Source organism: Penicillium griseofulvum, assembly GCF_001561935.1.
Source record: "Penicillium griseofulvum strain PG3 chromosome Unknown contig_6, whole genome shotgun sequence".
Taxonomy (NCBI): Eukaryota; Fungi; Ascomycota; class Eurotiomycetes; order Eurotiales; family Aspergillaceae; genus Penicillium; species Penicillium griseofulvum.
In genome coordinates this window covers 1,620,970-1,644,180 of record NW_024467419.1, presented here as the reverse complement: position 1 = coordinate 1,644,180, position 23,211 = coordinate 1,620,970, and the positions used below count along the sequence as shown (strand labels likewise).

General features: G+C 48.6%; 7 protein-coding genes across 7 annotated transcripts; 6 read left to right on the top strand and 1 right to left on the bottom strand.

Annotated features, from left to right (window-relative positions):
• Window positions 1-197: 197 nt before the first annotated feature.
• PGRI_077100 (DNA ligase (ATP) CDC9) lies at window positions 198-3,151 on the top strand (the record flags this gene model as incomplete). Its single annotated transcript, XM_040795424.1, has 4 exons — window positions 198-265; window positions 362-2,138; window positions 2,318-2,548; window positions 2,606-3,151. The coding sequence occupies 4 exons, from the start codon at window positions 198-200 to the stop codon at window positions 3,149-3,151; spliced, it is 2,622 nt and encodes an 873-aa protein (XP_040653101.1).
• Window positions 3,152-3,781: 630 nt separating this feature from the next.
• On the top strand, window positions 3,782-6,369 carry dppV (dipeptidyl peptidase DppV; the record flags this gene model as incomplete). The annotated part of the gene is made up of 8 exons (XM_040795423.1): window positions 3,782-3,849; window positions 3,918-3,969; window positions 4,028-4,266; window positions 4,315-5,338; window positions 5,387-5,609; window positions 5,661-5,893; window positions 5,948-6,159; window positions 6,234-6,369. The coding sequence occupies 8 exons, from the start codon at window positions 3,782-3,784 to the stop codon at window positions 6,367-6,369; spliced, it is 2,187 nt and encodes a 728-aa protein (XP_040653100.1).
• A 351-nt stretch (window positions 6,370-6,720) lies between these two features.
• On the top strand, window positions 6,721-8,010 carry PGRI_077080 (uncharacterized protein; the record flags this gene model as incomplete). The annotated part of the gene is made up of 2 exons (XM_040795422.1): window positions 6,721-6,760; window positions 6,986-8,010. 2 exons carry the CDS (start codon window positions 6,721-6,723, stop codon window positions 8,008-8,010), a joined length of 1,065 nt encoding a protein of 354 aa, XP_040653099.1.
• Window positions 8,011-8,556: 546 nt separating this feature from the next.
• Window positions 8,557-9,564, bottom strand: PGRI_077070 (uncharacterized protein; the record flags this gene model as incomplete). Its single annotated transcript, XM_040795421.1, has 2 exons — window positions 8,557-8,918; window positions 8,967-9,564. The coding sequence occupies 2 exons, from the start codon at window positions 9,562-9,564 to the stop codon at window positions 8,557-8,559; spliced, it is 960 nt and encodes a 319-aa protein (XP_040653098.1).
• A 1,597-nt stretch (window positions 9,565-11,161) lies between these two features.
• On the top strand, window positions 11,162-12,579 carry PGRI_077060 (uncharacterized protein; the record flags this gene model as incomplete). The annotated part of the gene is made up of 2 exons (XM_040795420.1): window positions 11,162-12,399; window positions 12,462-12,579. The coding sequence occupies 2 exons, from the start codon at window positions 11,162-11,164 to the stop codon at window positions 12,577-12,579; spliced, it is 1,356 nt and encodes a 451-aa protein (XP_040653097.1).
• A 2,442-nt stretch (window positions 12,580-15,021) lies between these two features.
• On the top strand, window positions 15,022-19,886 carry PGRI_077050 (CORVET complex membrane-binding subunit VPS8; the record flags this gene model as incomplete). Its single annotated transcript, XM_040795419.1, has 3 exons — window positions 15,022-15,315; window positions 15,367-15,799; window positions 15,850-19,886. The coding sequence occupies 3 exons, from the start codon at window positions 15,022-15,024 to the stop codon at window positions 19,884-19,886; spliced, it is 4,764 nt and encodes a 1,587-aa protein (XP_040653096.1).
• A 1,383-nt stretch (window positions 19,887-21,269) lies between these two features.
• Window positions 21,270-22,485, top strand: PGRI_077040 (glycoside hydrolase family 16 protein; the record flags this gene model as incomplete). Its single annotated transcript, XM_040795418.1, has 3 exons — window positions 21,270-21,395; window positions 21,446-21,678; window positions 21,732-22,485. 3 exons carry the CDS (start codon window positions 21,270-21,272, stop codon window positions 22,483-22,485), a joined length of 1,113 nt encoding a protein of 370 aa, XP_040653095.1.
• Window positions 22,486-23,211: the final 726 nt, after the last annotated feature.

Here is a 23,211-nt window from a genome sequence, read left to right as displayed (position 1 = left end):
TGCGGGTTGTGCGGATTCCAGAGCTCGCGCTTTTATCGCTTTCGCGCTCAAGACCTAGCTTCAGCATACGATCTGCAAGACAACATAATTCCTTGACCACACCAATCTCCAAGCTATCTACAGGCTTAATATCAGCCAGCCTGGCAGCGCAGCAAAATTTTAGTTTGAACAAAACGACGTTCTCAGCATCGCGAATCATGGCTGATGATAAGAGCAGGAAACAGGCTACCCTAGGGTATGTACGGGATGGACAGCAGACGATTGGGTGCGTCGACAATACCGATGGCGCATGCGCCCTTTCACTCTGACTTTTTTTGCCCTTGTTTTGGTTCACTCCGCTAATTCATTCTATTCGTTGTAGGAGGTTTTTCGGCTCGGGTGCGAACCAACCGCCGAAGAAGCAAACCACATTAGCTTTTGGTGGGAAGAGACAAGCTGCAAGCAGTGATGCCGCTGAGGCGGAGCCCAAGGATACCACCGACGAAGTTAAGGCGGAAGACGCCACCGACTCAGCATCAACAGCCGCCCTCAATGGGGCGGAGCCAATGAAGGGCGTGAAGCGGGAAAAGAGCGCCGAGGCGGAAGAAAGCGATGGTTCCGATATCCAGCCTGTCTCTAAAAGGCGTCGAAAGGCCTCCGCGAAGACCTCTCCTGCTGCGAAGAAGCAATCGGCATCCCCGAAGAAGCCCGAGTCAACAAAGCCAAAGGTTAAATCGCCATCACCACCACCTGTCGCAAAAAGGCTCTCTGACATTACTCCCGAAGAGAAGTCACCGTCAGTCGAAGAAGAGGAGGACCCATTGGAAAGCGAAGACGAGGATGACCTCAAGCCGGAGCTCACGAAGAAATCAATCGAAAAATTCCAAGCTAAATTGAAAGGCAGTGGTAAAGATCCGTACCCAGACTGGAAAGCAGGTGCTCCTGTCCCTTACGCTGCGTTATGTACCACATTTTCTCTAGTGGAGATGACCAGAAAGCGCTTGGAAATCACGGACCACTGTTCCCTTTTCCTTCGTCAGGTTCTCCGGCTGACACCTTCCGATTTCCTACCCACTGTTCAGCTGATGATCAATAAACTGGCTGCCGATTATGCCGGAATTGAACTGGGCATCGGGGAGTCACTAATCATGAAAGCTATTGGTGAATGTACCGGCCGCAGCCTTGCCGTCATTAAGGCCGATCAACGCGAAATTGGAGACCTGGGACTGGTCGCTGCCAAAAGTCGGTCAAACCAGCCTACCATGTTCAAGCCTAAGCCTTTGACTGTCCGAGGTGTACATGAAGGCCTTCTTGGAATCGCGAAGGTCCAGGGTCATGGATCTCAAGACAAAAAGATTTCAGGCATCAAGAAACTGTTGGCTGCAGCCGATGCCGACACTGCTGGCAAGGGAGTGGATATCACCGAGAACAAGGGCGGCCCGAGTGAAGCCAAATTCATCGTTCGCTTTTTGGAAGGTAAACTGAGACTGGGCCTCGCAGAGAAGACAGTTCTTGTCGCTGTTTCTCGGGCAGTCCAGACCCACGAGGCTGAATCAGCTGGCAAGAAGATCCCGTCTGCAGAGGAAATGGTCGAAGGTGAAAACATCTTCAAGACTGTTTACAGCGAGCTTCCTGCCTACGAAGTAATCATTCCTGCAGTTCTTGAGCATGGTCTGCTCAAGCTGCCTGAAGTGTGCAAGCTTTCCCCGGGAATTCCTATCAAACCTATGCTTGCCAAACCAACCAAGTCTATAACTGAGGTTCTTGACCGGTTCGAAGGGAAGGAATTTACTTGCGAATATAAATACGATGGAGAAAGAGCACAGATCCATTTTGTGTCTCCGGATTCTATCCACCAGTATCCTGGAGCCTTGAACACATTACAGAAGGACAGCAAAGGACTCTCGTCAATCTTCTCCCGCAACTCAGAAGATCTTTCGAAGAAGTATCCCGATGTTCTAGGCAAGCTCGACACGTGGGTCAAAGCTGACGTTAAGAGCTTCGTTCTCGATTGCGAAACTGTCGCGTGGGATACGGAGGCCAAAAAGGTTCTTCCATTCCAACAACTGATGACTCGCAAGCGCAAGGATGTCAAAGCGGAGGATGTCAAGGTCAAGGTCTGCGTGTATGCCTTTGATTTGCTTTTCTTCAATGGAGAGGTAAGACCATTCGTCTCTTTAATGACTATGAAAGAGCGATTCGCTGGATTCCTCTTTCTATCTTCTTTTCCCTCGCGATTTGGTGGTCTTCTCGTTTATCGCCAGGGTTATGAGAGAGGAAAGAGGTGCAGCGAGTCGCTTTTGGCCATACCTAGTTTTTCTCGCTAACTTTGCAATAGCCTTGCGTCAAGAAGTCTCTACGGGAACGGCGAGAGCTTATGCACCAATGCTTCCAACCGATTGAAGGGGAGTTCCAATTTGCCCAGTATGGCAACTCCAATGTTCTCGATGAGATCCAAGAATTGCTCGAGGCTAGTGTTAAAGCTTCGTGTGAGGGTCTTATGGTGAAGATGCTGGACACAGCGGAGAGTGGCTATGAGCCAAGTAAACGGAGTCGCAACTGGCTGAAGGTATGAATGCCTCTTTTGTTGACTTCCTATTCAACAAATTGCTAACGAATCATCCAGGTTAAAAAAGATTATCTCGCTGGCGTTGGCGACTCCCTCGATCTTGTCGTACTTGGGGCCTACTACGGTCGTGGAAAACGTACTTCTGTTTACGGTGCCTTCCTTCTCGCTGCCTATAACCCCAACAGTGACACATACGAGACCATATGTAACATCGGCACTGGCTTCTCCGAGGTGCTACTTGAAGAGCTACACCAGACGCTAGTTCCTCTGGTAATTGACCGCCCAAAGCCATTTTACACTCACTCGGCCGTCCCAAAGGATCAACCGGATGTTTGGTTCGAGCCAAGACTTGTGTGGGAAGTGAAAACAGCCGACTTGACCCTCAGTCCACGCTACCAAGCCGCTGCCGATGAGTTCCAAGGAACAACCGGTGGTGGAAAGGGTGTGTCTCTGCGTTTCCCGCGATATATCAAATCTCGCGACGATAAGAAACCAGACGAGGCTACTACCACGCGTGCTGTGGCGGAGATGTATCGGAAACAAGAAGCAGTCGCCAAAGAGACTGGGAGCAAGGGGGGTGTGGATGATGACTTTGAGTATTGAAGCGATTTTGTCAAACGAACTATAGCGATTGTAATCAAATTCATTGGATATTGATATTCCCGCGTCGCGTAGTCGTACATATTGTGTAAATTGCACCATTTTGCTCATATGGGGTGCATCATTAGGGCTTACCATGGTGCCACTAGTATCCTTCCTTTGACTCTCTATACGATCTCGGGGATGATTTCCCGTAGGCATCTCTCTGTTTGCTTACTATAATCTATCTTTTTTAGGATAATTCCCCTGTTGATCATGATTCAATATCATGACTGTCTTCCATAATCCCGGCTATCAACGGATTATCAGCGGACTCCGGTACGCTTGGCGCTGCACCAAGCAGCCGGACCCTTCTTGGCACAATGTCGGCCTGCGCCCCGCGTTTCTTTGTTAGCATCACGTCTTATTAGTGGCTTGGAAACGGCCAACAACTGGAAATAACATCATGCCTATCTTTCTTGGCACCGCGGAATGTAACATGCCCCCCTTCGACGGCAAAGTGCGCTATCCGCCATGGCTACTAGCTGACTCGGCGTGCGGAGTCACAACACTTATATTTCAGGGTCTGCTGCAGCCCGTTTACTACTCTGCACGTTTCTCCTGGGCTGTGTGGGTTCATACTTGATTGTCAATATGCGTGTGTTTCAATTGACGACGGCTCTCGGGTCGATCGTCATTTCTGCGGCAGCTCTTACACCCGAGTAAGTGCCGATCTTCTAAGCCAATTTATCAATTGTGCTTCTTCGCCGGATGCTGATCTTCTTTGTAGACAACTTATCTCGGCTCCGAGACGGAGTGACGCTGTTCCCAATCCATCTGGAGTGAGTTGCGCTAGTAGCTGTATGCAGATATCGATCAAGCGTTATTAACCTGACATAGGAAGTTGCATTCTTTTCCACCTCTGAATACTCCTTCGAGACCCACACCACATCATCATGGTGGAGTCTGCTGGATCTGAAGACTGGAAAAGTCACCAAGCTTACCGACGACAGCAATGTCTCGGAATTGGCTTGGCTGGGGTCTACTGACTCGGGTCTGTTGTATATCAACGGCACCAATGCCGAGATTCCTGGAGGTACCGAGATTTGGGTGTCAGATACCTCTGACTTTACAAACTCGTAAGTTTACATGCATATTTGGATGAACCATTCCTAACTTCTGTGCAGTGCCTACAAGGCGGCTTCACTGCCGGCGCCGCTTTCTGGCCTCAAGACCGCCATCACCAAGTCTGGAGATATTAACTTCTTGGTGTATGGAGAATCTTACCCCAACGGAACGGCGTACAATAAAGAGCTCGCCACCACGCCCCTCAGCTCGGCGCGTATCTACGATAGTATCTACGTCCGCCACTGGGATACGTGGCTCACTACCAGATTCAATGCTATCTTCTCAGGAACTCTAAAGAAGAAGAGAGCCGGACATGGAGCGACCTCCCGCTACGCTTCTAATGGATCTCTCAAGAACCTCGTCGCAGGAGTCAAGAACCTCGAGTCACCCTACCCGCCATTCGGTGATTCGTCTGAGTATGACATCTCCCCCAACGGAAAGTTGGTTGCATTCAAGAGCAAGGCTCCTGAGCTGCCACGCGCAAACAACACTGCTTCATATATCTATCTTGTGCCCCATGATGGATCCAAGAAGGCCGTGGCTATCAATGGCCCAGACAGCCCTGGCACGCCGAAAGACATCAAGGGTGATTCGAGCAGCCCTGTCTTTTCCCCAGATAGTCGTCGCCTTGCATACCTCCAAATGCAAGATATCTCTTATGAGTCAGATCGTCGTGTTGTCTACGTTCACACTATTGACTCCAAGGATACTATTCGTACCTTGGCCAAGGACTGGGATCGCTCACCTAGTCTTATCAAGTGGTCTGCCAACGGAAAGGATCTTGTTCTGAACACCGAGGATTCTGCACGCTCTCGCCTTTTCTTGCTCCCTGTCAATGCTGGTGATGATTTCAAGCCTAAGAACTTCACCGACGCCGGCTCGGTGGCTGCTTACTACGGTCTACCCAACGGAGACTACTTGGTTTCTGGCTCTGCTATCCATACTAGTCGCAATGTTTATACCGCCAATCCTAGCAAGGGTGTCACAGGTGTTGTCTTCTCTGCCAATGATGTTGACCCCGCGCTGAAGAACATGGGCCCATCGGATGCTGATGAGTTCTACTTCAAGGGCAGCTGGACAGATGTAAGTCTGCTATTTTCTCATGAGAATGAAGGGATATTAACTTTATAGATTCACGCGTGGATTGTCTACCCCGAGAACTTCGACAAGTCGAAGTCATACCCACTCCTGTTCTATATTCACGGTGGTCCTCAAGGCTCCTGGGGTGACTCCTGGAGCACTCGTTGGAACTACAAGGCCTTTGCCGACCAGGGATATGTGGTTGTTGCGCCCAACCCAACTGGTAGCACTGGATTTGGCGATAAGCTCACGGATGAGATCGCGAACAACTGGGGTATGTCATTGTCATCAGTCACTCCTATTATTACCTTCTAACAATTAACAGGAAGCTATCCTTATGTCGACTTGGTTAAATGCTGGGAGCATGTTCGGGACAACTTCGACTTCATCGATACCGATCGCGGTGTGGCAGCTGGCGCCAGCTACGGTGGTTTCATGATCAACTGGATCCAGGGTAATCCCCTAGGTCGCAAATTCAAGGCGCTGGCCAGCCACGACGGCACATTTGTGGCCGATGCAAAGGTCTCGACCGAGGAGCTGTGGTTCATGGAGCATGAGGTATGTATACCTTTCCGTGGTATTTGCTCAACTTGTATATTAACCCTTACACAGTTCAACGGCACCTTCTGGGACAATCGAGACAACTATCGTCGTTGGGATCCATCGGCTCCAGAGCACATTAAGCAGTTCTCTACCCCGCAGCTCATCATTCACAGTGATTTGGATTACCGACTTCCCATCTCTGAGGGCTTGGCGCTTTTCAATGTCCTGCAAGAACGCGGTGTTCCAAGCCGACTGCTCAATTTCCCTGATGAAAACCACTGGTAAGTGCAGTTACTGCTTTTGGATGTGAATGCATCATCAGGGGGTCAATAAAGCTAACTTGACACTAAAATAGGGTCGTCAACAAGGAAAACAGTCTTGTCTGGCATCAACAGGTCCTAGGGTGGCTCAACAAGTACGCTGGTATCGACACCCCTGGCTCTGTCAGTCTGGATGATACTACAATCCCTGTTGTGGATTATAATCCTTAGTATACAGGACTACATAATTTATTACAAACGAGGGTCTGCATGTCATGTCTCAGACAGTTTGTTTCAAAGGGACTTGTCCTCTTGGTAAATATTGCTTTATTCACGCCGTGTCCAACTCTTGTACATGAACAATGGAATAATCATTATATAATGACCTTTTCTTATATGCTTTATGTGCTTTGTGTAATACGACCTGTCTTATGGAATCTGGCGGGTTATCAACGGCGCATATAAAAAGTTGCTGGTTGCAAACGGGTTCCATCAACCTCCTTCCCCCATCCTCTTTCTCACCTCAAATTTTGTCTTCTCTTCCGCCTTTCGATTTCATAAACCTCGTCATCAAAATCCATCATGCCTGCCAAATCTCCCTCTAGTAAGGGCGCCAAGAAAGGTATGTCTTATACTTTGTCCTCTCGTCTATCATCCTCGCCTATCAGAAAGAGGCAAAGACGTATACAGCCAGCCATCCTAGAGCAAGTTAACAGCAGCCCCCAAGGAACCTCCAAGACTGAATCGTCTGCTCCAAGTGAGTATTGGAATTTACTAACAGAGCCTCGACCGGCTTTCTTCCAGGGCGTTACACAATCTACTCATTCTAACCACTACTCCTGTGCAGAGATCAAAACTGAGATGTCTTCTCCCACTCACAGTTCCGTCGCCAATGGTGACAACGAGAGTGAGTACAGTTTTGGCTTGCCTCCTGCTCCAGACCCAATCTTAGCCCCATTCCCATGTACCGAGGATGATCTTATCCTATGTCATGCTCCCACTACTGACCCCACTACCTACCCTATCTTTGTTTCCCGAAATGGACGCTGGGGCCGGTATTATCTTCCCTCTAATAACAGGACTATAGAGTCTTCCGCTTCTAGTACCAACAATACGGCCAACGGAAATGGCAATAATGCAAAGAGTGAGTTTGCCGGTCTCAGTCTTTTCTTGAACCAATTTCCCTGTTCCCAGGACGATATGACCTTGGATCCCTGTCCCAATTCTGGCCCCAATCCCACCTTTTCTTCTCAAAACGGACGTTGGGAATGGATGTTTCTCCCTTCTAACACCGGTATAGAGTCTTCCCCTCCCAAGGCCACGGTGGAAGACATGCCTGAGGCCAATCCAAACATGCAACGATCAGACAGCCCCCTCTCTACCATTGACCTAGATGCCTTCCTATTCCCATTCCACATCCTCGAGAACGACGATGATCACCCCCCAGTGCCCTCGATAGTTGATGACGTAGCCGGGCAAGCCAAGACCGTGAAGCATGTGAAATTTTTCATGGATACTACTCACGATAAGCACTTCGTCCCCATCGAAGTCACCCATCTCATTGGCCATGCGAACTGGGAACAATGGTTGAGCTCCATGCGCCTGCTTTTCCGCCAGCACTCGGTGTGGTCTGTTGTGACCTCGGAGATTCAGCCACTACCTCCTTCCCACAATCTGTACCTATGGTATGAACGCATGTGTGATTGTGCAATCGGCCTTATCTACGCCAACGTCTCCGAGGAGATCCGGAAATCCGCTTGTTTCATAAACATCGCGTGCGACGATGATCCTGAGGTTTTGATCTCTCATCTCTACGTCCACTATTCCTCGCCTGACTCGGATGACGTTCATTCGGAGGATGAACTGGATTAGATGGTCTATGCCTGGAGTTTGGCAAGGATTTGCGTGTTGTGGGGAGTATGCACTGCAATACGTACATTGTCCTGGGATTCCCTAATGGATCTCTTGCCCGTCGCACCCGGACCGGATCTTTTGATATCTGATCTATGGTGCTCTATTGGCATGTAATATGCAGTTTCTAGCTTTTGTTCAGTCTGAACAAATTGTTTTATGGTTTTCTTATGTATCTACCCTTGGCAGCAATATTCTTCTGCCATCCATATCCATAGGTTGCGAATGAAACGAAATTTGTAACAAGCCCGAAGGTTTCTTCAATCACAATAGGATTATGATGTGAAGAATAAGAGAAACCTCCCCATAAAATCTTTCAAGCGTCCCTTCCTTGAAGGCGCTCTATTATGCTCCCGTGTCTCTTCGGTGTTTTCTATGTCTTTCCAATGTATCTAGCGTTTTCCAGCAAGGCAAATAACTCAAACCTGACAGTATATTCCAACATCATACTATGTAGTGATATGTATATCTATGGCCATCATAGCATGAAGTGACCCCAAACTCGATCTATAACCCGTTCAAGTTCTTCTGTGCCGTAATAACATCCCCCTTATCCACAAAGTCCGCCAGCAACACATTAGGCACACGCCCATGCAACCCAGCACATAGCGCCGCCTGAGCACCAATACTACCAGGCCCCGTCGCAGCATTAGTAGTGTCCGCCAGATGTCGGGCCGGAACCTTTATACCAAAAACCTCGACATTAAGGAAGTGATTGGCAATGCCCATACGACCCGTAGCGGCAACGCCAGACGGCCGATCGATACTGCAATCCGGGAAATTGGGGTCCGTAACACCGTAGGTTGTCTCGAAGTAGTAAGCAAACTCATCTTGGATGTAGTTCACTTTTGTAGTGTCAGCACCGTAGTCTAAATACGTTAGTTTCTATATATAGGTCTTGTGGTTGCTGCTTCTACCCAGGAATACGACCAATCTCTTTCCGCTGGAGATCATATCACCCAGTGTGGGCCAGTCTGCAATTGGCAATGGACTTTTGGAGGGCACGTAGCCATATTTCGATATCCCGCTTCTGGAGAAAGTGTCTCCGAATTCGGTGGCTGATACGGAGTCTCCGTTCGTCAAGAGAAGGGTGACGACTTCGTTTGGGTTTGCATCCAGCCAGTCTTTAACAGTCGTCAGGAATGATTCAAGAGGTCCTGCATCTTCGAGTAGACATGATGTATGGCATAGCTCTATAACGCTGTTGTCAATGACGGAACGGTGTGTTTGTCCTTGCAGGTATCGGATTCCCATGTCGAGTTGGGCTTTTATATCGATGTTTTGGTTCTGCTGTGGTAACGGTCCGACGAAGGGCGAGTCATGGGCGCCTATGAACGTGATGTTTGAGTAGGGCCGGGTGCAGTACTCTGAATGGTTATTGCAGGTCGCAGCTAGGGTTGACATTGATGGAGTGGTCGATGATATAGATGCCGAGGACGGCGATGCTCGCGGTATAAGCGTTCCTGACCCTGATCCTGCGAGAACAGGCGGGAGAAGCAGAAGAGCGCTCAGCATTGCGCTTGTTAGTCTCTGAATTTGGGCCATTTCTAAGTCGTTTTTGCCTATACTTAGTTCTGAGCAAGGCGCAAATGGGCGCCTGTTTCGCCTTTTATGCTTCGAGATTTCGTTCTCCTCGTTGCGGATATCGTGATAGATATCTGCTGTCCCTGTCACGCAGGAGAAACAGCTGCCCCCAGCAATAGTAATATCAGCTGCCCCCGCAGGGGTGCACATGCTGATTCCTGCATTCCCGAGGTCAACATCTTGGTCTATGACCAGACGAGAAGCTCAAAGAAAATAAAATTGAAACTGACCATAATCATGTCTACTATGAGATATAACATTAGTTCGTTATACCCATCGTGATGGAACATAATGATGAGTGGAATATCGCAGTCTCCTCGTGACCGCGGCCATGCACCAATAGCAGGTCTCGCGGATGATCGTCCTTCGTTTTTCCGGCTGTATGCCCAGATAATTTAATCCCCAAGGACTTTCTCTGTACTTTCAAGGAATTTTAGATGATAGAGCTGAGGTGACGCATTAGATGCTGGTACTGGCGTGCTATGTAAGTAAGTGTCGGGGTTCAGTTCGGTAGGGCCGAAGAACATTGAAAAGTGGACATGGATGGTCTATTATTTTCTAGTCCAGTAGACTTTAATGTTGCCACGGGACATTATGAAAAGGATGCATCCTCTTCAGTTCTGTTCACGTTTTCGATAGGTTGGTATTCTGCTCAGAGATCAGCTACAGTCATGCACATGGATGATGCTTGAATCAGACTAGATTCACATAAATTAAGCAACCGAGACATATGAAGGTAATATCGAAGCTGATAGTAGTTAACATAGGCAAGTGATAAGCAATTCATGCCGTGTAGCCATGAGCAAATATGCTACATAATATATAATACCTCGTCACATATCAACATTACTCTTAATTTTTCGTAGACCCTAAGATAACTTTAGAATTACCGAGTTTCTCTATCTCTTATGTTTATTTTTACCATAGTCATCTTGCATTTTCTGCAAAGGTGCACTTTTGATCTAAGGCTATCATGCAAGCCATGGCAGGTACTGAAAAGCCACACACACAGTCTTTGAGGCGTCCAATGTTCATTGCCAAATCAAGCTTCTTGCCTTTCATGGTTACATGACCTTATGCTTTATATCATATTACTACGTTGATCTTGGTAGTTATAGTTGAGAATCGCCGATTAAAGTGATGTCACACAAAATCAGGTATTATCTTCATGCGGGTATTCTGCGCAGAGAACCGATTAGGGTTCAGTGCGATATAAGTGATCTCAACATACAAACCAGACAATAGCAATGATGCATAATTATGGACTATGATTCGGTGTCTCGATACATCCTGTTCATCGACCTTGGGGTCACACAGAAGTGGACTATCATTTACTTGCAGGAGAAGAGTCGCACAGAGAATGGATAGACCATCGAGTACGTATTGTCGAGTTATCAAATGTTAAGTCCGAATTCCAAGTCAAGTTTTTGAAACTATTTAAGTAGACTGAGATCATCCTTTTTATCATTGTGATTTATCATTACAATTTGACATAGCCTCAAACTCTGTATATTCAAATCTCGCAAACATGTTCCAACCCTACAATCTTACGCCATTGGACAATTTTTCGCCTCCGGGGCACTTTACTGTATCTCTCGAATTTAGTTTGATTGACAAGAATCATGCGCAAGTCCTTCAGCGAATGGAGGATGCGATTGCTCGTGTGGCCTCCATATTTCCCTTCCTGACTGGGATGTTGATACCATCTACCCTGCGAGACGGTATAAGCAACGCACTTCAGGTGCGACCTTCTACTGCTGCCGAGCTTGAAAAATACCCTATTCTGGTCATTAAACACCATCCAGAGCCCACTGCTCTCAACGTGGACGGGAAGTTCAACCCTGCCTTGTTGCCTTTCCCAATCATCTACCCACCACACAATCCTTCACCCGTGTTACGCGTAAAGGCCAACGTGATTGGAGACGAGTTACTCCTAGTTGTATCCTTTGACCACCGAGTAATCGACGGGTCCGGGACCTTCCGTTTGATCGCTATTTTCAATGCGTTTTGCTGTGATCTGGATTCCCAGGGGCCATTCCCAAACGCACAGATGCAAGAAGAAACAAGGAAGCACATCGAGAAAGTTGCATTTACAGCCACACCGAAGGATCTTATATGGACAACCTTTCCTTCCCAAGCAGGCGAAGAAGAAATATCCATGGATTCTAGTCAAGTGCCCGTCACTTTTCCTCATCTACTCGATGCCGAAAAGATCAAAATGTTGCACGAGGCCTGCAATTCAGCCCTGCAGTCTGTTCCCGAGAAATACAGGAAGGATATCCCCGGGCTGTCCCTTTCGCCGGATCTGATCGTCATCGCGCTGGTGAGCATATGTAGCAGTCGCGCCCGCTTGCAGGCTTTCCCCGATAAAAAGGAACTCTCAGCAGCGATGTTTATGGTGGAAAATCTCCGAAAGCCACTCGATTTGCATCGAGGATATATCGGCAATACCATTGTGGGAAACCAAAGTTCGTCTGATGGCTCTGCGCCTCCTCCCCCTGAAGTCTTGCAAAACATTCATGTGCCAGAGTCTCTCAGTTCGGTGGGACCAGAAGATATCTGGCGGCTCTGTAACGTAGCCCAGACTCTTCAGGAAAACTCCGGACGTCTGGACAAAGAGTATGCAGAGGGCATGCTCGCAACAATGGCCCGCGAACGTGATTGGGCTTCGTTCCGACCCGGTTGGGGGGTGGATTTCCTTGTCTCTAACATCAAATCGGCAAAGCCTTATTCCAAGAACTTTGGGCCACTTGGAGAACTTAAATTGTTCGATCTGTGTTATGATACAACTCCTGGCTATTGCTGGATAATGCCCAACCATCCATCAGATTCTTTGTCTCCAACCCCATGCTGGAGGTTGCGATGGATTTTGGAACGGGCCGCGACGGAGCGTTTGTCAAGCGATACCCTCTTGAAGTGGGCTTCGATTCCTACTATAGTCGGTAGAGATTCAGGTGTCTGGGTCAGATGACCTGTTATTTTTCGCCCGCTACATATATTAGTTAGATTGTGACGAAACGCAACCATATTATGCCATAATGCCGGTATTTGCTTTGTCGGTTTGAAGAATATATACTTTGCTCGAGCATCTATGCGGGAGTCACTCATGGGGGAATTCGTGTGTAAGATCTAAGGGAATAGTTAGGATGAATTTGGAAGTGGGAAATAGGAATACAAGGTATAGTATGAAAGTTGAGTTTATAAATAGATTGTCAACACCAGCCCCCCCCTGTATCACACACCCTCTCCGCCTCGCCTGCAAGTTAAGGTAACATCTACACCGTAGTGTCCAAGTTTACAGTCTCTTCTTTTATTGCGTCAGCAAATAAACGTCCAGAGCAGCCCTCTACACAAGTTTCTGCAAGTGAAACTTTTTCTCTGCACTAGTCGCTTTCATCAAACGCACAAGTTGATTACAAAATATCGTAAGGAGAAGATTTATCTGACATATCTAAGCCGCCTTTAACGTTAATCTAGATCGAAATGTGCAAATCACTGTATATTCAATACACGTGTGGCTGCAAGCAGGAGATGGAGTTCATTCAGTGCGCAGAGCGCGAGGGGACGAATGTCAGATGCAATACAATCAACAAAGAACGGGGTAAAAACTCGGAAAATCACTGTCCACGGCATCTGGTCTGGCCGGACGAGGCGAAATTGACGAATCAAGTGGGACAAATCAAGCAATAAGCACCACCTGTGATCTGTGAAGCTCGTTGGCATGAAATATGTCTTGTTTTGGGGATCCTCTATTCCAATTAAATAGAGCGAATGATGCTATGTTGTCATTCTCTTAGTTGAAAGTAGCCTCCTCTTTGAGCAGCCACAGGCAGCTCGGGTGGCCGGTTTTTGCCCTCGTCACTCGATCTCCATAAGAGCTGTGCTTGTTCACACCACCGGAAATGGTCTAGGAAGCCGTCAAGTGAGTACACCTTGTCTCGAGCCTTGTATCCCCAGTCCGTTTCCCTAGTGCCGATAATACCTTTGTCAAGAGCAAGTTGACACCCAGCACACGAAATTCCGTGTTCCACTACTCCAGTCTGTTTGTCGTAATAAGGAAGCGCACATGACCCCATAGAGTTGAGCTTTCTAGTTCGGTATGAGCTCATTGGTTGGCCTTGCGGAAGTGGAATTGGTTGCTGTCTGCAAACCAGACCAATTTGGTGAAGAGAAATGAGGGTAATGCGGAAATTTTGTGTGGATTCCTTCATCGAGTATACCCCAGGCAAGGACTTGAATGATCTTATTTGGGTTAGTTGGGCTTTAGTGATATTGCATTGTTTTCGGACTGCAGCGAGAGTCTGCATTTGCGTTTCCCAAGACTTCTGGATGCATTCAAAACAGCATCGTTTCCAGACAATGAGGGATACAAATCCGCCGAATTCGCCGCAAAAGCTGCATGCCTTGGTACATAACGCGTCGTAAAAGTCGAGTAGAGAAACATCGACGGCAAGTCGAGTTCGTAACAAGGCGCGGAAGAGGTTTAGTCCATGCGAGGCAACGCTCTGATACTCACTGAGGGAGTCCACCATCTGTCTTGATCTGAGATTTATCTGTCGAAATTTGAATAGAGAATGCATGTCCAGGCGGGTCAGTATGTCAAACAAGAGCTCGAGGGGTAGCTGGTTGAGGCAACCGATTCCAATGTTCGAAGTCCGCTGGAAGGGTGTTGCTATTGATGGGCGAATACCCATATGTTCACGAGGTGAGCACCAAATCACAGACATGGGGTAGTCTATGCGGTGGTAGGCGCTAGTTCGAACAATAGCGTCGGTTTGTGCTTCGTCGAGACAGTATTCAGTGGCGGAACGATAACCAGGGGGGGTAAGGGTAGCCATTCTCGAGCTCTTTACGGGGGTGAAGGGAGTAGACCTCGGTAAGAATTGCGTCTCTCTAGTGAGCTTCCCTGAACACTCCTTGAATCTCGATATTGTAATGGACGACGCGACTTTATCACGGACCTGGGGTGATTCTCTTAGATATCTTCAACGGCCCTGGGGAGCTTACGAAGTTGTGTGATCATCTCACTTGTTTAAGGTAGAAAGAAGATAGGGAGAAAGATATTTAAACCAGACAAATGTTGTAAATATTGTTCTAAATATTTGTATAGTGAAATGTACCTGGCAGCCACTGTGGCTGGTGTTCGGCCCCTAAGACGGCCCCGACCCAAAGTAACGGAGCTCTCAACTCTCATTCTCCACTGTTCATACCCCTCAAGCTTCAAGTTGACACTCCACGCCTTCACTCTATATTGTACTATTCTTGTAATTTATCTTCAATAACCTCAGTCTATCGTCATTCACACAACGCGCCATCGCTGATTCGGCCTCGTCCCCAACCTACATAACGGGGAGCAATGGTCATTCGGAGATCTCGCTCATGAGCTCGATGGCTGAGGGCAGTAAGGATTGGTCGCGCGAGGACGAGCTTGACCTGGGTCAGGAAGACGATTCCCGACAACCCGACCATGGCGCCCTTGACCAGACATTACCTTCCCCGCAGGCACCAGCGGAAGAGGAATTGGACACAATAGACGATGCGGAGGACCACGATTCCGAGAAGACAGCGGCACAGAATGATTTCAAATTCCCAGAAACCCCTCCGCAACAACACGCGGACTGGACCGCAACAGGAAGCGTGGATGGAACAGGGTCAAACCCCGACGATTCCCCATCGCTACATGTTAGTAATACAATTGGCGCATGATCTGGATAGCTAGCTGATTGATAACAGGGCTCTATCCCGTCCTCCCTGAGTAGCAGTGCTCTTGCGCTCCGCGGATCTCCGCGAGTCAGCCCAAGTCCGGCCCGTCGCCCCTTTGACCTTCGCTTCCAGTCCCGATTATCTTCGTCCCCGCAAAGTGTGTCTAGAGCCAGTTCGCCATTCCTAGCGCATCTTCACTCCCGACAATCTTCAATAACTAGCCAAGTCTCCCAGAACCCCGAGCCAGAGGCCGAACCGGTCCAGGGGCCTTGGGAGGTGGTGCGATGGACAAAGTTGCGAAAGATCACTGGGCAGGCGTTTTCGGAAATTGGGAAGCGCAATTTCGGACGGCCAACCTGCCTTGCTGTCTCTACATCTATTGTAATAGGTACATCCAAGGGTATTATTCTTGTGTTTGACTATCAGCAAAGCCTGAAGACTATTATCGGAACGGGCACACCAGGTTTGTCAAAAGAAGTCTACACTCTAATATATTGTACTGATGACCACCAGCTGTTGAATGCGGCGCTGTTACATCTCTAGCGCTCTCCGCGGATCATTCTACCGTTGCAGGAGGCCATGACTCGGGCGATATCTTTACCTGGGAGATATCGCGCTCAGCAAAGCCTTTCCTCCATATCCCGCCAATCCCCGTCAATCAAGTCGAGACTCGAACATCTGATGGCCATCTCTCAGGATCCGCGGTTATTCATATCGGGTTTCTTGGCACCCGACGAACCGCGCTGGTTTCGGCTGACACACGGGGCATGTCGTTCTCACACCTAGCAACAAGAGGAATGGGTGCAGTGGGGCGAACAGTCAAGACAACTCGAATCCTGGGTCGATATCCCCAGTCAACGGCAGAGATCAAGCGGCGGAAGCCTAGCTCTGTCCTTGCTTTCTCTCCTCTGCCGCTTGGCAACGTAGAGCAATCCACTGATTCTTTGGGCCTCGTTGCTATGCTGACGCCCTATCTTCTTGTTATTGTGTCTACCACGCCTGTGGCACAAACGCAACACAAAACACCGAGACCCAAAGAAGTTCCCGCTCACAGTGCTATGACCGGCGCTTTGGCATGGTTTCCAGCCATTCGACTAAAGGGCAAAGACACCCAGACCTCAAACACGAAGCTTGTCTACTGTTGGTCAAATGTGTTGACTGTACTTGAAGTCTCAGAGGCCGAGTCAGATGAGCCTGCAGACAAAGATAAACCTCCCAGCCTTGTCTTCAGAGCGCGCAGCAGATGGAGAGCAGATGAAGCCATTGTGGCTGTTCAGTGGCTTAGTCGCTCGGTACTCGCAGTGTTCACAATAACGCAGCGGCTACTGATCATCGAGGATTATTCCATGCATGTGACGGACTCGGTCGATCTAGCCAACAGACACATATATCACACTGATCTCTTCTCATCACAGCTTCATTCGCTAGTTGAACAACTTGACGAAGAGGACGAGTCTATGCACGGAGTAGTAGCAGATGCATTCCATATGAGCTTCCGTTCTTATAAAGGGCGTTTGTTTTTACTCGGTTATAACGAAGCCTTGGTGGGCAATCTATCAAATTGGGCCGATCGCTTACTAGCGCTTATGGAGGCCGGTGACTTCATTGGGGCCATTCGACTAGCAACCTCCTATTATACGGGAGAATCGGAAAAGTTGACGGTTGGGCTTCCGGAAGAGGATGTTTTGAGAAAGCCGATTGTGCAAGAAAAGCTTTTGGAGATGATCTCCGCATCCCTCAAGTATGCTTTTGGTCGAAACTCCGAAGCCAGCAACGGCCGACTTGAGAACCAGCAGCTAGAGGAGCTAGCAGAAGTTTCCATCGCGGCTTGTATCTATATGGCCGACGAAGAGTTCCTCTGGGAGGAAGTCTTCAACTGGTATGAGGAACAAGACTCTGCGGGTATTTTCTTAGATGCCCTCGAACCACGCATCGTTGATGGAACTCTGCGATCACTACCCCCCACCGCGGTCAAGGCCTTGATTAACCATTTCATTGGAACTCACTCGGCCGGTCGCTTAGAGGAGATCATCTGTCTTCTTGATACTACGACTATGGATATCGATCAGGTCACGACGCTGTGTAAGCAGCACAATCTTTACGACGCCTTTATATATGTATGGAATCGCTGTTTGATGGATTATGTGGGACCACTGGATGAGCTACTACATCTTATTCCCTCCCAATCCGGGCCCTTGGTCAACGGAGACTACGTGATTGAAATGAGACGGCAGAACAATGCGATGAAAATGTTTCCGTATTTGTCATTTATTCTGACAGGTCGCGTCTATCCCACCGGAGACGACATGGATGAGGCTGAAGCCACGCGAGCAAAAACAGACCTGTACCAATTCCTCTTCTCAGGACGTGGGTCCGGTACGGTGCCTGGAGATACCAACGAGGCAGACTCGTTCTCGCAACTTCGGGCCATGCTCAAGTTCGATGCTTCCAGCTTCATGAGCATGCTCAACGAGGCATTCGAGGACAGTTTCCTAAATGAGCCCGAGAGTGAGGATGTCTCCGCGTCAGGCATGTCGATCAATCGACAATACCTCATCAGCATTCTACTGCAAGTCATGAGTGACTCCTTTTTCACGCCTTTTGATACCATCTACCTGGATATGTTTGTTGCCCGCAATCTTCCCAAATATCCCCAGTATATTCTCCTTTCCGGCACAATCCTACACCAGGTTCTGGTCCGTGTATGCCAATATCCCGAGCAGGAAATGGCAGACGATTGTGAATTGAGTGCAGAGTATCTGCTGTCTTTTTACCACCCACCGGATATCCAGAGCATGATCCCCCTATTTAAAGAGGCACGCTTTTTCCGGATTCTCAAGTCGACCTACCGTTCAGAGAAGCAATATTCCCTGTTGGTTATGGCTTACCTAGAGGATCCCAATGACCGCGGCGCCATCTTCACCTGCCTACATAACTGCCTCCGGTCAGGCTCTGGGCTTGGCAAGAAACAGAGACGTGATGTAGTGGACGTAGTCAAGGAACATGCCCGGGAGATTGCTGAAATCGACGTGACGCACGCTGCACAGACGATGCAAGAGTTGGCTCCTGAAACACATTCTACGTTTTTGCGGGTTTTAGAAGATGATCCTCAGAAACAGTATCAGTACTTGCTAGTCCTGGTCGAGCCACAGGCTCTAACTGCGGACACTCAATCTTCGCCCAATGTTGAGAACTGGATGATCGAGCGCTACGTGCAGCTCTTGTGCAAATATAACCCTTCTCATGTCGCGGACTTCGTTGACGGATTGCGAGTCGGTGATATCCACCTGGATGAACTGCTCCCGTATATTGAGGAAAGTGGAGCCATCGATGCTGCCGTCATCCTCCTCGCCCGACAGGGCCAAGTCCGTGAAGCCCTTGACCGTCTTGTGGCACATCTGAGTACCCTCGAATCCGGTCTTGTAGGCATTCTCCAGAGCGTGCGCGAGAGCCCTGATTCAGCGACTACCGCCGAGGCAATCGATGACCTGATCGAGTCTTTAAACAAGTATGCCGGTGTCGGAACGTGGCTCTGCCAGGGCCAAAGCAAGACAATCAAGCAGGCACGCACAGGGAACGCCAATGGCAAACGCAACGCGCCAACCCTCGACCAGCCTCTAGCCTTCGACGAACTCCTCTGGCTCGACCACATCGAAGCCGTGGTCCGCATCGCAAGCAACGTCTTTGCCTTCATACAGGGAAACACCCAGATAACTCTCCCCGCCCAACCAACAACATCCCTCGCTGGCGAAAGCGGCCGCCTAACAACCTCCTTCCGCACCCTCGTCCAACAAGTCTTCACAGCCCTTCTCGCAAGCACAGTAAAAAGCAGCCCAGCCACAACCGAAAGAACAGACATGTCCTTCCTCCGCATCCTACGCGCATTCCTCACCCGCGCTGCAAGCTGGTCCCCCTCGCTCCTCGAGCTACGCGCTGTGCTAGCCTCCATCTTCTCCGCCTACTCCTACGAGAAATCCCTCCTAACTCTCGCAAATGGCATGCTAGACCGCGACCTCTTCATCCACGTCGACGAAGTCTCCCGTCTACGTCAGCAGGGCTGGCGACCCCGCGGTCACATCTGTGAGATCTGTCGCGGCCGCATCTGGGGCCCCAGCGTTGGCGACGCGCATTGGACCGCATGGGAAGCGCGACGGGCTGAAACTCACGCCCGCCGCATCGCGAGACGCAATGAGGATAGCTATAACCCGTCCGAGCGTGGGAAGGGCAAGGCTGCTGATGTCGGAGTCGGTCATCTGTCCCATCTGGATACGGCGCATGTGCATGTCCATGCTCATCGCGAGCATGGTGGTATGTCTGATGCGAATGCTGGCCATGATCACGATGACGACCAAGCAGAGGCTGGAGCTGGATCTAGCACGACTACAGTTGCCGATAGCATCCCGGAACCTGTTGTCGTTTTCGCTTGTCGACATCTCTACCATCGGCGGTGCGTGATGAATGCTGTCAGCGCGGGGCCACCTGCTGAAAGGTTTCGAGACCATATGCCTGACTGGTCAGGGGCTGAGTTGTTCTGTCCGATTTGTACATAGTTTTCTAGTGGGGATTATTTCCTTTGTGTCTAGGGATATTCCTTTGTTAATTTTTCTAGTTGCTTTTTTTTTAGGATCCCTAGATGAGACATTCGATTGTCTTGCATATAGACCATTCTTTTTCCTTTTAAACTATTCTTCAACTCTTAACTCTTAGCTACTGTAAAGTAGGGATTTTAAACCCAGATGTATCCCTGCCATACATTTCCCTATTCTCATACGTCTCCCGTGGGTACAGGTGATATCAAGTTCTCTTCAGTTGTCCAGCTCATTCTCCAAGACCGCTTGGCACAATCTGTACTCCCACCGAATAAGGATACTCCGGTTCTCGCGGACTGATATTCTGTGACTAAGTGTATTGTGTGATCGGATTTAGGTAGGGTCTGGTGTCTTTGCTTTTGCGGGTAGTGATCTACAGTAGGGATATGAAGTAGTTAAGTAATTATTTGCATGGATGTGATGGATGTAACGAGATGACAATGTCATTTTAGCGTATCACTTTTGGGTAGGATCTTCATGAGAACTGGTTTCACGATCACAAGGTACATCAGATCATGTACTGTTGCAGGTATATCTGTATGTCTCGGTACTTCTAGTCAAGTACCTTGGCAAAGAGAGATCTGGTGATCGGAAATGCCACGAGAGTTCGCCACGTTATTTTTCGACTTCATCGGATTGGAGATTCTATTCTTTTCAACAATCTTCTGACATTAGAGATGAAGAGAAAAAAAAAAAAAAAACAGATCCGAAGTCAAAAGAAATGAAATGCTTGAGAGATCTTCAATCGTAGCCTATCAGATTCCTGTACTTCTTCTTCTATAAACGAATGTTAGCGATAAATACTCTGATTGGTCTTAGATGTGTTACTTAGTTTCATCTTCGAAACATCAATGTCGGCGCTTATATCTTTATATCTTTAGACTACAATGTATGTCTATTGTCTATGTAGAAATGGAAATCAAGATCAGACTACACCAATCGGCATACAGTCGGAGATGTCAGACTCTATTCTACTAGAATGTTTCAACCCCTTTTGTTCTTTGGACTGTCTGGTGGATGTATCACGTTCAATTCTTTTTCTTTTTTTTTCCCTTTTTCGTTTGTCCCTTTTTTTTTCCATGAGGATGACACGTCCTGAATATAAAATTGACCGCGTCTCCCTTGTTTGTTGTCCAAGGCAATCTCTAGTCCTTCCTTTGTGCATTGCACCTATTGTCTCTCTATTCATCTGTATTCATTCTATTCCTATTGTCATTTACCTTTTCGGTCAATATCTGCCATACTAGACCATCTCCAGTCTTAAGAGACTCCCTCTCTCCAATTCCTCTTTTTCCCTGCAAATATCCTGCACCTATCCTGCAAAGATCCTACCATTTAAGCGCAATGCATTTTATCTCAACCCTCCTGCCCACCCTGGGCCTGCTAGCCCATGTCTCTTCCGCCGCATACACCTTGCGTGATGACTATGGCACCTCGGACTCGTTTTTCGACAGGTTCAAATTCTTCACCGTATGTCTATTGATCCCATATCCCATCGATAACACTAACCCAAGATATAGGACCGCGACCCAACCAATGGCTACGTGAGCTACGTTGACCGCAACACCGCCTCAGCCAACGGTCTCATCAACACAGGCAATGGCGTCTACATCGGTGTCGACCACTCCACCACCGCCACCAATCCAGGTCGCAAGAGTGTCCGCCTAGAAAGCACCACCACCTACCGACACGGTCTTGTCATTCTCGATCTGGCCCATATGCCTGGCAGTGTATGCGGCAGCTGGCCAGCCTTGTAAGAACCCATCACCCTTTTTATCCTCTTGACGATTAAACTAACCAATCCAGCTGGATGCTCGGTCCCAACTGGCCCAACAACGGCGAAATTGACATAATCGAAGGCGTAAACGAACAAACCCAAAACCAAGTAGCCCTGCACACCTCCAACGGCTGCACAATCAACAATGGCGGTTTCACCGGCGTCCTCGAAGCACCAAACTGCTACGTCCAAGCACCAAACCAATCCCCAAACAGCGGTTGCACAATCCGCAGCGAAAACACCCAGTCCTACGGCACGGGCTTTAACAACGTCGGCGGCGGTGTCTACGCAACAGAATGGACCGGGTCCGCTATCTCAGTTTGGTTCTTCCCTTCCTACGCCGTGCCTGGCGATATCACATCTGGAAATCCTAACCCCGGTGCGTGGGGAATGCCCATGGCTCGCTTTGCGGGTGGCTGCGATATCGATTCGAAATTCAATGATCTGCAGATAATCTTCGATATTACGTTCTGTGGAGACTGGGCGGGTTCCGTTTGGGGTTCGTCGAGTTGCGCCAGTCGCGCGGGCTCGTGTGTTGATTATGTGTCGCGGAATCCGGCTGCTTTCCAGGAGAGTTACTGGCGGGTGCGGTCGCTTAAGGTTTATCAGGATTTGAGTAGTCGGGGGGCTGAGACGGAGAGTGAGACTGAGGGTGCTGGGGATGGTGCTAAGGTGGGCGTTGAGGGTGAGATTGCTTGGGATCCGAAGTGGTTTGAGCCGCGTTCCCCCAGGACTTTGAAGCATCGTCGGGGTCATCATCGTGCTCGGCATGGACATGCTTAGATGATGGATGAATTGTTTTCATTGATGGGTTCGATCTTTACATTTGATTGTCATTTACCCTCGGTCTTTTCGTCTGACGGTCTTACTCGGATTCCTATGCCTGTGCTAGTCTAGGCTGTGGTGATGAGGGCGTTTGATACGCTTTACTCTTTATGAGTTTGCGGATATCCCTTTGATGTGAAATGAAATATGAGAAATGAAATTATCATTATGAGTATGGTTATTAGTAGATATTGGGACTGTATTGCTGACATCTGCGAGGACTATACAATGTAGACCATTTTATCCTATATATCATTTCACCGTCGTCAACCTTCTATTCTCTTTAGCTTGTGTGCAACAATGATGCTACTAGTTCACAACCAAACGTCTAACAGCCACAATAAACTCATCTCTTGTCATCTAGCTATGATCTAGATAGCTCTTGTCATATTCTTCCAACCTTGGAAGTCTCGGAGATTGTCAGCCACAAGTGTTTTCAGCTCCGGTCTAATTTCCAATATCTATGCGTTCTCTCCACCACTAAGCACCGATGTATTAAGTCAAATGGCCAGAGGGGTTCATATACTCCTAGCTAGTGGGTTCCTCGGCTTCTTCAGTTTACCTTGCGCAGCTACGAAAAAAGCTAGGTAGTACTAAGAATCGAATATGAGTGCTTAGTGTTTACAACCACATAGGCTCTAGTGTTTAACCAACTATAATGGGAAGTAGGCTAGTAGATCAACT